Source organism: Fundulus heteroclitus, chromosome 12 (genome assembly GCF_011125445.2).
Source record: "Fundulus heteroclitus isolate FHET01 chromosome 12, MU-UCD_Fhet_4.1, whole genome shotgun sequence".
In the NCBI taxonomy this organism is placed as follows: Eukaryota; Metazoa; Chordata; class Actinopteri; order Cyprinodontiformes; family Fundulidae; genus Fundulus; species Fundulus heteroclitus.
Window position 1 is genome coordinate 35,164,959 of NC_046372.1, and position 14,104 is coordinate 35,179,062.

General features: G+C 39.8%; 2 protein-coding genes across 3 annotated transcripts in view; both read left to right on the top strand.

Annotated features, from left to right (window-relative positions):
* The first annotated feature begins 3,494 nt into the window (after positions 1-3,494).
* lsm1 (LSM1, U6 small nuclear RNA associated) lies at positions 3,495-8,004 on the top strand. Its single transcript, XM_012854767.3, has 4 exons — positions 3,495-3,681; positions 3,809-3,877; positions 4,020-4,135; positions 7,445-8,004. The coding sequence occupies exons 1-4, from the start codon at positions 3,636-3,638 to the stop codon at positions 7,613-7,615; spliced, it is 402 nt and encodes a 133-aa protein (XP_012710221.1). The 5' UTR covers positions 3,495-3,635; the 3' UTR covers positions 7,616-8,004.
* A 4,412-nt stretch (positions 8,005-12,416) lies between these two features.
* grk5l (G protein-coupled receptor kinase 5 like) overlaps positions 12,417-14,104 on the top strand; it is a 37,966-nt gene continuing 36,278 nt past the window's right edge. For both annotated transcript variants that reach the window (XM_012854765.3, XM_012854766.3), the window contains exon 1: positions 12,417-12,939. In XM_012854765.3, coding sequence (XP_012710219.1) covers positions 12,888-12,939 — 52 coding nt within the window. In that variant the 5' untranslated portion in view covers positions 12,417-12,887. The remainder of the gene's footprint in view (positions 12,940-14,104) is intronic.

The following is a 14,104-nucleotide window of genomic DNA, read 5'->3' on the forward strand; positions in this document are numbered from 1 at the left end:
AAAAAAACAATCTCTCTTAAAATTCTGGTCCAATCAAACAGAAGGGTAAGTAGAAACCAACTCGATCACTTTATAGTTTAAATAAACTATAAAGTGATCACAAATTTATATGATAATTTTAGATTCAAGAAGATTGACAATTTGTATCCAGTCAAAAAACTGACTGAAACCCATCCGGCCGACGACAGGCAAATTAAAGAAGAACCCTAAGGTACCCTTTGAAAAATCCTGGATCCGCCCCTGACAACTAAACTTCTTCTTCTTCTTCTTGAGTTTATTGGCAAACAACTTTCCGGTGTGCATTACCGCCGCCAACTGGTGAGGAGTATGGGTCAAAATGGCCATACTCCTAAAGATACTTATATGACAACTAAACTGACAAACTCAACTCCTGAAGAACAGCCCACATGATCCCATTGCCGTCACATTGTACACATAAAAGATCTATATATATATATATATATACATATATACACATACATACATATATACACATACATACATACATACATACACATACATACATACATACATACACACACACACACACACACAACCATGCAAATAACAATCCTAAAAACAAAGGAAGTGGAAATAAGAAAAATGTTTCCCGATGGAATGGTAGCTGTAAAAATGCTATAAAAGAAAATAATAAAGCATTTAAACAGGTTAAAACTTATCATACAATGGAAAAGCTTGTATTCTATAAAAGGAAAACGATAAAACCGGCAAAGTTAGAATATTGGAGAAAACACTGTTCACTCAAAGGAAGGCAAACAAAGTTATGAGATTTTTGGTAATGGTTCACAAGATGAATGGCCTTAGTAGGCCAAAGTTATTAGCTCAAACATTGGACTTTTTGGACTCTGATACAAATCCTATCAGACCCCAAAGACTGTTTGCATGCTTTAAGCATCTCAGGAATTGTGTTGCTCAGTGCAATCAACTTATTTATAAATTAAACAAAACCTGTGTGGAAATGTCATGTCTTGTCTTTGCGTGTTCTATGTAATCTGTGTGCATCGTCTTGCTCAAAATAAATTTCACTATGGTCACACACGGTGACTGTAGGATTTATTTCTCTATTTTTGTTTTGTTTTGTTTTGATTATTTATTTGGTTATTTGTTGCATTTTTGTTTGAAAGTAGTAGTTTAGAATACAATTATTTCTTAGTAAATTGTTTAATTAGTTAATTAATTTTTGTTTGGGTGTGTCTTGTGTATAAATACATGGACTTTAGGTAGCTCAGGAGGAAAATGGGTGGGCTTATGGGTTTTTTTACCAGTCTTCCAGTGCTGCAGTCTACCAGTCCTTTCAGGAAACCAGGGCAGGAGAGGCGGCAAATAGTTTTTTCAGTTTGTACCATGTTTATTTTTTGCTGAAGAAACCTGGAATAAACTCACGGAACTGCATTTTGACGTATTTTGAGAAATTTTTGTACTGCGTAAAATCGGAAACCCACTTTTCATCAAGTGACTATTTGATTTACATTTATTTTTTTCTTTGTTTAATTTTAATTTTTTTCATAGACAAGTAGTCACTACATCAACGATAAAGATTCTTGATTCTTGGTTGGTTAAAACACTGTTTTATGTTATGAACTTCCAGAGTTTTTTTAGAGACTTAAGGAATAACATCCAAACATAGAGAAAAACCTTACACTGAAGAGCAAATCGATCTACCTTTCAGCTCGTTTGATTTACAAAGAGCTCCTAATAGCACCAAACAACTGTCCCCTCAAAAGGACAGAATTTGCTACGATGTGTTAAGCATGAGTGAAAATTATTTTGAAACTATTTTCACTGCGTTTAATTTCATCTGAGATGATGGTGGAATTCTACAATCATTGAAAAATTCAGTGATAAATACAATATCAAAACCAAGTAGAGATCCCTCGGACACATCAAACTATAGAACTGTTGCGTTAACTTCACAATTAGGAAAAACAATGGAGCGAATCATTTCTGTAAGACGATATTATTATTTAGAATTTAATTAACTTTTTTTTTTTTTACCACCAAATCAAAGTGGATTGTGAAAAGGTATAAATACAATGTATTTGCTTTTATGGAACCTGAAATAAGAAAGTACAAGCTAATAAAGACTTTATCAATACAGGTTTTTATGTATTGATAGAGCTTGTTATGCACCCATCCTAATAGTATCTAAACAACAATAATATCTATCAGAACTATATAAGTACAAGAAGGGAAAGAATATTTTATATATATATATATATATATATATATATATATATATATATATATATATATATATATATATATATATATATATATATATATATATAAATAACAAGGGTAAAATGCAAAGTGCAATCCCTGAAGGTAAATCATAGTCCAACAAAGGGGTTTTAAATCATTAACAAAATGTTAACTGTTTTTTTTTTTCTGCTATTAAATATTTATCAATACCTTTATATACTACTTTTGATTATGGCTATATTGGATATATGGCAGCAGCAGAAACCAATTTAAAACTTATTGAGGTGGAACAATCAAAAGATCATATTTGGTAAGTATTTAGAACATTGCCAGTAGCAGCATAAGTTGATATGGGAGAAATGCTATTGCGAATTAGAAGACAAAAACAACTACTGGTATTTGGGTCAGTGTTAATGAACTCGATCAGGTCAGATCCGGTAAAAAAATAAAAATATTACAGGAATGTTGGAAGCACAGCAAAACCAACATATATAGATTTGGTTGGATTAGCAATTTGCAGAATTATACAGATCTTTTTACCAAGAAATTCCACCTTGGCTCTTTATTAACCCATCAGTAGATCTATTATTGCATAAATGAATCAAAAATAAGAAAAAGCATGTTCCAGAGTGGGATAATTTTTATTTTTTTTAACTTTTATTGTTTGCGAATAGCTCGAAAGACCCAGAATCAGGGCTGTATCTGATAGCTTCTTGAATAGCAGAACATAAGCTGATAGCATATCACCTTTATTGAGCATGAAACTGAATAACCAAACAAGGAAATATAATTATTTTTTTTGGATGTATCATGTTCTGTACAAACCTGACATGAAAAAAGTCACAGAAGCATTTGTTTAGATTCCAGCACATGTGGGAGAGGAGGGAGATGAAAGTCATTATTGCCAATCAGTCAGTCTTCACACATTCAATTTAAAAAGGCCGAATGCAGGAGGTGTTATGTGATTATTGAAAATTGCCCAAATCTGTACACCATGCTTTAACAGAGTGCAAATGAACCAGACCTGAGACAGCTCAAAGACAACGGCCCTGAATAAACTAAATAGTAGTTACACAATTGAAAATCAATTTAATCAAAATAAAAGCTCAAGTCATGCCATAATAATAAATATAAATAATAAAAAAAATATATATTTGAAAGAATCTGCCTCGTTTTCTAATCTGGTTATTTTTTTCTGTTAATTTCCTATACGTCCTCCAGTCCAGGTGGCGGCGGTAATGCGCCGTTACTGTTTGTGTGCCAACCGAAATAAATCACCAGAAGAGGAAAAGAAATAGTAGAAGAAGAAGAAAAAAAAACTTCCTGCACAGGTGTTAAAAGGCAACATATTTCAAATATTAATGGCTTGACGCTAAATAAATGTGCCGATAGTGAACCGATTGAAGCTCAAGATGAACTACGTACCAGGGACGGCGAGCCTGATAGACGACATCGACAGTAAGCTGGAAGCATCAGCTGCTCCTTCATGTGCACAGAAGATTTAGTGCTGAGACTTTAAAGATCGGTGCACTCTGTAGATGACATGTGTAATTTAACGTGCTTGTGTTTGATTGTCCTCCTGCAGAAAAGCACCTGGTGCTGCTCCGAGATGGCAGAACTCTGATTGGTTACCTCAGAAGCATCGATCAGTTCGGTACAGTTCCTCTCGAATCAGCTCCACCTTATGTTTTACACTGAAGGAGCGAGTCAAATCAGTACAATTTGTACAATTGCTAGATGTTATTTATTTTTTTTCCTCCCCAGTGTCTGACACGTTTCCTGCTTCTGTTTCTCAGCTAATTTGGTGTTTCACCAGACGGTGGAGCGCATCCACGTGGGGAAGAAGTTTGGAGACATCCCGAGAGGAATTTTCATCGTGAGAGGGGAGAACGTGGTTCTGCTTGGGGAGATGGTGAGTACTGCCACCCTCACGTTGCCTTCACGTGTTATTGGGATATAAAAATGGAGTTCAACAGCGCTGATTGCTGTTGCAATACGAACCACACCAAACATGCTGCTTCTCGTTTTTACACAAGACCAGTGGAGGGGATGAGGATGCACTAACATCAGTTTATTTTAGTTTATTCCTGTAGCCAATATATAAAATGGAAAATAAATTATGGCTACTTTTTAATATTCTGTCTTCTCAGCTGTGAGATAATCCATTTATTTTAATGTACGTTTAAAATCTTAAGACTCGATAATGTTTGATATCTAAAAATTATCCGTCTCTTCAAACATATATTTTTCTTTCTCCTGACAGATCAGCAAATGAGGTTTACAGCTGATTAAACATGTTTAACACATATGTTTAACCCCAGAACTTTTTCACGTGTCTAAATTCCAGTTTGGACCTAAATTTTAGGGTCAGGTTTTGTTTAGAGATTGTATTTTTACACTAATTGCATTGAACTTGTCCTCAACATAATCTGTGAAAAAACACTAATTTTGGCATACAGAATTGGGTATATGTATGAGAGAGATGTCCCCCCCCCCCCCCCCCCCCCAAAATATACATGTCCTATGTGGCAGGGTAGCATTCAGAATAGTTTTGAGTGCCAAGGATAAGCCCAACAGATTTTCTTTCGCAAGTGGAGCATTACTGCTTTTGCTATAATGCTCCACTTGATATAAATGTAAATAAAATACTTTATTAGACATAATTTTTTATTAGACATTATTTATCACAGAGACAAAAAAAAAAACGCATATATAACAAAATCATTAAAAAAATTAACAATATTATTTAATACAGGATGCATTTAGTGGCAGCCGCAGCTAAATATGTTTATCAGGATCCAAACACCTGTAGGTAACACTGCAGGTGTGTGTGAGTGTGCTTATATATGTGTGATTTCTTCATTATAAGATGCTCCATAGGGCTTGAAAAGGCGCAATGCATTGTGGGATGCGGTCACCATTTTCCGGGGCCAAGGCTTTTGTTTACATTGCTGATTTGGATGTTGTGCTATGAGAGATGGACAAAAAGTGCTTTAAAAATAGCCCGTACTGAAGAGAGAAGCGATGGACTGCACCAAGACAAACTAGACCCTGATCTGAAGGTTCGTTATCTCAAAAAAATCTCTAGGATCAGTGGGGTTGATCCATATGAGCATGATAACTGGACAAAGGATTTATATGACCCGCTTTCGCCACCCACCACCATACTCAGAAGCTGAGCTTTTATATCGACAATGAATCCAGAAATGTTATATCTTTAAGGGCTTATGGACAAAGCAACTTTAGGTTGGTCCATGATTTGTCTTAAATGAAACTTTGTCATTCCAGAGCTACGTAAACATCACACCATCACCTCACAGTGCTCCTTATCCACTCCGGTGTCTGCTGGATACATTAGTTTAAATGCTTTTTTAATCCTGGCATCCACTCTGCATTTACGTTGAACATATTTAGGGGATTATTGATTAATTTATCTATGAAGCAGGGAATTTTCAAAGGATCTTCAACTTTGTTTGCTACCCTCAGCTGGCTAGACCAGGGCTAGCAGCCTGCTAAAGCTCAGTCTAAAACAGCATACCAAGCTTTGATTCTAACTTACCAGTCTGGAAATGACACGCGTATGGAGATATGACATTGAAAGAGAGGAATGGTCACCTCACAGCTGCTATGCAGAGTCCATTCAGCATCTCTTTAATTATGAGATTTGAGCTCCTTAGCTTTGATTTCACATTGGGAAAACTAAAAAATCGCCCCCACAATACAACCAAAATACTCTTACCTGTTCACTACTTGATGTCGCTGGAATTGGGTCAGGATGTTCTTCGGTTGTGCCCTTTCCTCCAACAAAATGCTTGCTACATATGTAGGTGAATTTGGTAACTTTTTCCGGGTTGAACTGTTGTGTAGGCCGACCGCACCGGTGTACCAAGCACACATTTCTCCTTGGCAGTCTTGAAGAAAACATCCTTCATATGCGGCCGATCAGCGTACCTCGAGTCGCTGTTGCACGTTCCATAGCAACAATTTTTAAAAACGTGGTTTTAGATTTAGAAAAAGCAGTCATTTACCGAGTAAAACCAAGGGTAACGCACGTCTCTTTTACAGTGACACAGCGGCGGACTATGCATGTTTGCCCTACTGCTTACCACGTGATGTGACGTCATTGTGACGTTACGTTTCTAAAAATAGCTCGCTCGCGGTACGCCATTGTTTGTGTTGAGTGGGTGTATGTGAACAAGTTTTTATTTTTTTATTTTATGTTTTTTTTTTTTTTTTTTTTTTTTCCCCAATGATGTACAGTGGTAAGAACAGTAGAAAGCATGTAACACTCTTGATCCAAGAGCAGCAAAAAAAGGTGAGCTCGGCTCTAGAAGGTTGCAGCTCCCCCAGGCGACAGACGCAAGGCTCCACCCTAGAGTAGCTATGCGCCCCACACAGCGCTAGGTGGCCAGTGAAGCACAGAAGTAGCGGACCCCGACCCAAAGGGGCCACGACTGACACAAATTTAACCTTCTTCCATGGCTATTTGAGTCCCCAGACCCAAAGCCTAGAAAAAGAACAGCAAAAAACATGTGGGTGCGCTGAAGAGAAGAGAATAAGAAAGAGGACCCAGGACTCTGGTGATCTAAAGGATTTTGCAAAAAGGAAAAGTCAAGATTTGTCAATGTGCTCCAACTGGCCTGGGTTATGTGTTGAAGGTTAACCTAACCTGCCACCAGGGTGTTGTACAAAGTATGAACAGCAGAGGGTGCCAAAGAGAGGGTGTATCTGCTCATAAGTAAACCTACTAAATAAAAAAAAAATGTTTTAAAGTGTTTGGTGTGAGATTATGCTACTGCAATGAAGAAGTGTGTTTTTTTTTGTTATTGTTGTTTTTTTAGGATTTGTAGATTTATTTAGTCAGTAAATTTGGAGGTTATTTTATATTGTCGTCCAATTTAATGTAATTTTATTACAGGCGGGATAAAGAGTATGGGATAAGGAATAAACATGATCGTTGCTTTGAGTTTGGGTTTTCACTGATTACTTCCCCACTTAGTGTTTTAGTTTTGCTTTGTTAGTCATGTATTCCTCATTATCACTTCATTTCTTCATTACTGATAAACAGATGAGTGTTGATGATGCTGGTTTGTGCCTTGGGTGAAACACTGGACAGGGAGCCGTCACGAGACCGCATTCAGAGAAGCAGAGAACGCAACGTGTAGATCTTTGGCACAATTCAAACATGCGTCTGTAACATGGTGTTCATGTCCCCCTGCAGGATGTGGATAAGCCCTGTGACACCATCCTGCAGCAGGTCTCCATTGAAGAGATCCTGGAGGAGCAGCGGCTGCAGCAGCAAGCCAAGCAGGAGACGGAGAAAGTCAAGATGCAGGTCCTGAAGGACCGAGGCCTTTCCATTCCCAAAGCAGATAACTTGGACGAGTACTAAAACAGCCTCTTTTTTTTTTTTTTTTTTTGTCCTTTCTCTGCTTGTATGGGACTGATGCCTTGTATGTTTGATCCGAGGGTATTTTGTGTTCTGTGAGCAAAATGATCACGATGGCTCTAGTTACAGTGCTGGTCAATTTGAAGAGGAAAAAGAGTGATCGGTTGTTCTGTTTGGAAAGATCCTGGCAGCAAAGTAGAAAAAAAAAATGTTTTTTCCAAATTACTGTTGGTAGTTTTGAGTTTACAAAAGCACTTTGTATTTTTGTCACAACGTGGTGAGCTTTTATGTTTGAGGCTGTCTGTGAACAACGAGCACTACTTTCTCAAATAAATGATTAGTTTGTCATTATGGGAGCTTGTTGAACAAATATAGAACCACATCTGATCATTGACAGTAGTTGATGTGTGTTTATTGGTGTAAAAGCAGTTTATTTTCAGAATAACCCATCCTGTGTGATGATGGCATTACAAACTACACGTACCCATCATCGCTGCAGAGTGACCTCCAACACAGGAGTTTGCTGGTCTACAAGCAAAAGACATCACTCACTATGGCAACTGGATTAAGGCATATCAGCGGATCAGACAGGCTGTGTCCTGTTGTAGGCATCATGGCGCGTCCGGACAGATCGATCCTATCTGCCTTCATCAGTCAATAATCAGTCTGTTATTGTTTGGACGGATGATGATCGCGTAATGGAGCTGCTTTGAGGGAGACTTATTTGCATGACGCCCACTATTAAACTAATTGTTGCTGCCGCCACATGGATTTGTCCTCTTCCGCTGTTTAAAGCCATTAGAGTAACTTTTTTCAATGTATTGGGGGACAGCAGTATATGAGAAAGAGGTTTCCTGAGAGCAAATTCCAAGCAAATTAATTTCCTCTGGACTACAGAACAAAAAGTTGAAAAAATTAATTTAAAAAATCTGGATAAACTGGCAGGTTTCTGCAACATCCAGTTCATAGGACGAACCACTTACAAATCGTCTCCTAATGATGCATAAATTGATCTGTATCCAAAGATCAATGCTTCAGATTTGGGTGATGGTTTGGTTTTATGTTACCACCTGAAATAAAATTATTTCTATGGTAGTTTTCTTTTAAAAACAAGAATGTAAAAATGATGTATGATGTATTTAATCATCTTTGCCCATTTCTGCAAAATACTGCTAAACCAGTACTTGAAAAGTCTATTTTCCTCTAATGTCCTCACCTAAATAATCTCCTTGCCAGGTCTGTGCACAGCCAGGCTCGTGGCTTGTCCTGTAGACGGACCGTCCCATCAGGTCCACTGATCTGGAGCTCTGCAGCTCATCCAGAGTTACCGTAGGTCTCTTGGCGTTGTGCGTTGGGGATCTGAAACTCTGGCGTTTTGTCGTCCAACTTTTACAGCCGTCCCTAGTGCAGTGTAAATGAATCAAGTGGCTGAATCAGCTCCTCCGTATGCAGCCAAGGTCTACAGAGTCCTGCTAATGATTTGATTTATGTGTTGAAGCAGACACATCTAAAAACTAGGACAAGGTCTGGAGTTTGACTCCCCCGATTTAGTTGGACAACAGTGTCTTAAAAGGTTTAGTAGCTCTGCCCATAATCCTTAAATTTTAAGCTATGCTTACTTTTAGTGTCCTTAACCATTGTTAAACTTTACCAAGTCTGCCTGAACCGCCTGTCTTGTTCCTTCATCTTCATGATGCTGCTTATTTCTCTATTGTTGGCTAACAAGTCTCAAAAGGCCTTTGAAGGACTTTTGGTTTCATATTAAGATTAAATTACACACAGGTGGACTCTGTTTAGCAGACGGGACCTCTGAAGGCAGTTGCCTGCCTTGTGTTCATTTAACACCCATAATCCCTCCCCAAAAAAAATACATTAAAAATTGTATTAAAGAGAACAAATGCAAATAACTGGAAGGTGGAGTAATATTTTTGCAAGAACTGTACATTGGTCATGTATTAAGGCAGAACACAAGGAAAAAGTCCCAAGTCTTATTTATTTTACAGATTATTTCCATTACATCTCCATACAGCTGGCTTCAAAGCCCCTTTCCTATAAAGATGGTGCTAAATACCGAGCTTGACATGGGACGCCAACAAAGGAAGTAGCATAAGTGCAATCAAAGTGATGGCTAAAAGCCTCTGGTTCCAAATCATTCCTGGATGCTCTCAGAAATTACATTTACAAAGATCAATACATGTTTCCAACAAATCAATATTAGAGGAAAACTCACTTGCAATCATTGAGCCGTTTGTCATTTTACATAATTCATCATGCAGAAAACAAAAGTAGAAGATAGCTATATGGCTCTACGTTAGACTACAAATACAACTAGTTTTGGTCATTTGGTTCTCCAACTCCACACCGGCATCCAAACGTTTCACATCTCCGCAGAAGGCAAGACAGAAATGTCCAACAAAGAACTCAAGGCTTCCTGTTGTCAATGGATAAATTAGTTTTATTTGCTTAGCCACAGATTCTTCAGGCTCTCGCTGACGGTCTGTCTCCACTCTCTTTAATGTTTAGATTCTGAGGAAGAGAAAACTTGGTTGCAATTATAGATTTAATGTTGGTAGAAAACCCAACTGACCACATGGGGTCAGAGTTCAGCGTTTTAGGAGCAGATAGACTATTTTGTCATGGTCTGAAAAACAGGTTTAAAAAAGTCGGGAGAAATCTTTAATCTGCTCAGGAAGGGTTTGGGGTTAAAGAAAGTAGCCACTTTACCTTTTATTTCTAGATTCATGGATGTCAGGATTCCATTTTTTAAAGGCCCAATAACATACAATGTACAGTTAAGTTACATAAGTCATACCTGTGACAGATTTGTTTAAAGTAATCTTTTAATTTTTACCAACACGTTTCTTCAGACTGAACGTAATGCATTGAAATAAAATGCACTTGAGAACAACATGCAACAACACGACATTTGAGCAGGCGGAGGCAGGCTTGGGGTCTTTTTCACAGCCTTGATCTCCGATTGCCATCCAGACTTTAAGGCCTGGAAGAGGGGTGGGCCCCCTAGGTCTGGGGGTCAGATCGGGCTGGCACTTCTGCTAACCCCGAAAACAGGGTGTGGGGCTCGTGTATGGAGGGCAGGTTGTGGGGGAGGCAGCGCCTCCGGGTACATGGGGTGGGCTCTGGTTGTGGGGGTCGGGGCATGGGTGTAGTTCAGGTATGCCAGATTTGGGGTGGGAGTACAGGATGTGTGGGGTGAGTGTGTCCACTGCGTCCCTTTTTTATTTTATGTATTTATTTGTGTGTGGTTAAGAGCGTTTGCATTGGGGGGGGGGGGGCACTGGGGTGGGAATGTGTGAATGTGACTGTGTACCTAGTTTTGTGTTTGTCTTTTTTGTCAGGTTAGGTTTTGGGCTGCCCCTTTGCCTTGGGCATCTCAGGTGTCCAAAGTGGAAGTAGCAGAGTAAGCTTATTAAAGGTTTGATTGGCATCGTTAATAAAGATGCGTTTTCTCATAATGTCCCTTTAGCTAAATGAGTCATTGGAAATTATGCTTTCAATTATAGCAGAAAAGTGATCAGGTTGGACATGTCAGAGTTAAACCAAAATTTCTCATATATCACACAGGTCTTTTGCACGTCTGTCAACGTGAAAGATGAATAATTAAACACAATCAATACATATCACCGATAGGATGCCATTAAAACCATTATCAAAGTTTGATTTGGACTTAGTAGGCCTGTAAACATTCAAGAACACGGTGGTGAGGTTTGTGCTGACTAACTCCTGGCGGCTGCTTTGCGGGCTACTGGGGGTTTCCTGGGGCTCTTCTCTACTCTTCCCTGGGATGGGGGAAGCTATCCCTGTATTTGTCCTTCTTGGGTCCCTTTGCTCTGGGGGCCCTTTCAGGCATCTGGGATTCTGGTCGTTGCCTCGGTGCTCTGGGGGCAGCAGATCTTTGGCTCCCCACAACCACTATTGAGCATTTTTCTTATAGATAAACCTTACATACACAAGTGCACTCTCACAAACACCTACAGCTGCTTTAGACTTAATGATACAGTCGTATTCAATAAATTAGAATGAGGGCTCAAATGCACACAACTGCGACTCACTGGATATTTTCACTCTTTCTGCCCATCCTCTGAATAGGCAGAAAAAAAGAAGAGCAGAAAATATTTAGATTTTCAGATTTTATTCCCTACTTCATTGTTTTATTTCCTTCCTTCCTTCCTTCCTTCCTTCCTTCCTTCCTTCCTTCCTTCCTTCCTTCCTTCCTTCCTTCCTTCCTTCCTTCCTTCCTTCCTTCCTTCCTTCCTTCCTTCCTTCCTTCCTTCCTTCCTTCCTTCCTTCTTTCCTTCCTTCCTTCCTTCCTTCCTTCCTTCCTTCCTTCCTTCCTTCCTTCCTTCCTTCCTTCCTTTTCTCCTTGTGTTGCTTGTTGAGATAACTTGTAAAACCTTTCCATTTCAGAAATGTCTAACACACACTTATTCTTGTATTCTGTATTTGAAAAATAACCACCAAATACTCAGAAGTTTGGTGAATTGAGTCTGGAAATGCATGACATTTTTACATTAAAGATAGATATGTTATGGCTACCAAATAAAATGTTTATAATATATGAGATTCAACATTTGCATTGAGTTACTGCAACAAGTGCATTTCTGATGCCATCTCAATATATTAAAATGCATTTTATGACTGAATGACTTTTTAAATGTATTAAACTAAATTGGACTCATGGATGTCAGGATTCCATTTTTTTTTTGGACGTGCTCTTATTTTGGTGCGCAGTTGTGGTGGCTGTAACAACCACAGCTTGACGCTGACAGAGAGGCCCAGCCTACCCTGGTTACGCACCAACCGGGGAGGGGGCGAGCTGATGTCCTCTCTGGTGCACTCAGCCAACCTCCGCCGTTGTAAAGCTGGTGTTACCCTGGTACATCGGCGTAAAGGATCCGCCGAGATAAACCCCGATTCGCTTGCACCGAGATCCTCCAAGTTGATCATTTTCCGGTTCGGACACATTTCACACCCGTATTACGCATGGAATGGTTTTGGGGGGACTGGAGTAGAAATGCAGCGCCGCACGTCCAGCCCACAACAAGAACCATGCCCAACTTACACTGCAAGCAAATCTATGACATCCTGTTTTACCGTTTACGACTTTGATATGAGAGAAATCTGCTCGGATCTCGACGAGGAGTGAAGGAAACAGTCCCGCCGCACCGGCTGAAGGACGCCGTTTTTCGCTGCAGAAGCTCCAGCAACCGAACAACCCCCCCGCCCGCGCTCAGCCTCTAGGATTTTCCTCATTTTGATGGAGCTGGAGAACATAGTAGCCAACACTGTACTGCTAAAAGCGAGAGAGGGTAAGTTGAATCCCTTAGCTGGGCGCAAATAGCAGGCAGGCCCCGGCATTGTGACATTTTGCGCTCAGTATGCAGAAAAGGTGGGATTGATCGCAGAGATGACGGCAGCCTGCGGATTGTAGGCTCAGGTAAACCCTACAGATGCAACAGAGAGAGAGAGAGGGGGGGGGGGGGTGATTATGCAATACATAACAGACAACAGCAGCACACAATCATGATATGCTCTTCCTGCGAGCAAATACAACCTGTAATCATCCTCACAGGTTAATTTATTCCCACTGATTTTGACAGATCTTGTGCGCCCCCCTACCTCCAAAGAGGCGGATGGGGGGGGGGGGGGGGGGGGTCGCCTCCCACATCCGCTTTCGCTGTCTGTGCAAAAGAAAGCGCTCTTTCGCAACGTTTCTGTGCGACGCAGCGCGCATTATTGAGGCAGGCCAAATAACTCCTTTCTGCACAGGGAATACATGACTGGAGGCTGGCGGCTGTGCGTTTGGATGGCGATCTGGTGACGTGACTGGTGTTGAAATCTATGCAAGGGGCCCGCAAAGAGAGGCTCTGGCTGTCAGAGTGGAAAGAGTCAAATGTCTGAGAAGGCCACATGCAGTTTAAATGTGGTCTGAGTGATAGCAGGGTCCACTGTGTCCTCCTTCGGAGAGGAAGGCCTGACTCTCAACCTGGAGTGTGAATTTATTAGGAATTGGTCTCAGTCTGTTGCTCGCTTTGCGTTTATAGCTTTATCGAGATCCATTTCCTCATGTCCAGATGCCTGTCTTTAGCTGATTTTATTCCCCTTCCCCTTTGTTTACTGGGATTAATTTGCTGTAAGATCACATACATGGAAATGTGAAATATTGTAATATTAATACGCCACCTGCAGTTTGTCGGATTGAAAATATTGCAAAGACAATATAAAATAATGCAATTATGTTTTTCCCCCCAGATTGTTAATTTTATTTTTGATGCTGTGGCTTTTTTCATTAACTATGTAATGGTGTGAAATAACATACTTTGACACAACAGGTCAGTAACTTGAGCTCAACTTCAAATGTTTTCCACTTTAGAAGAAGAATTTAGAGGTTTCACCATCTGCAAAATGTTAGAAATTCAGGGACGACATCTGTAAAAATTGTCTTCCAAGTCACCTTACCTCCTCAGTGTTTCC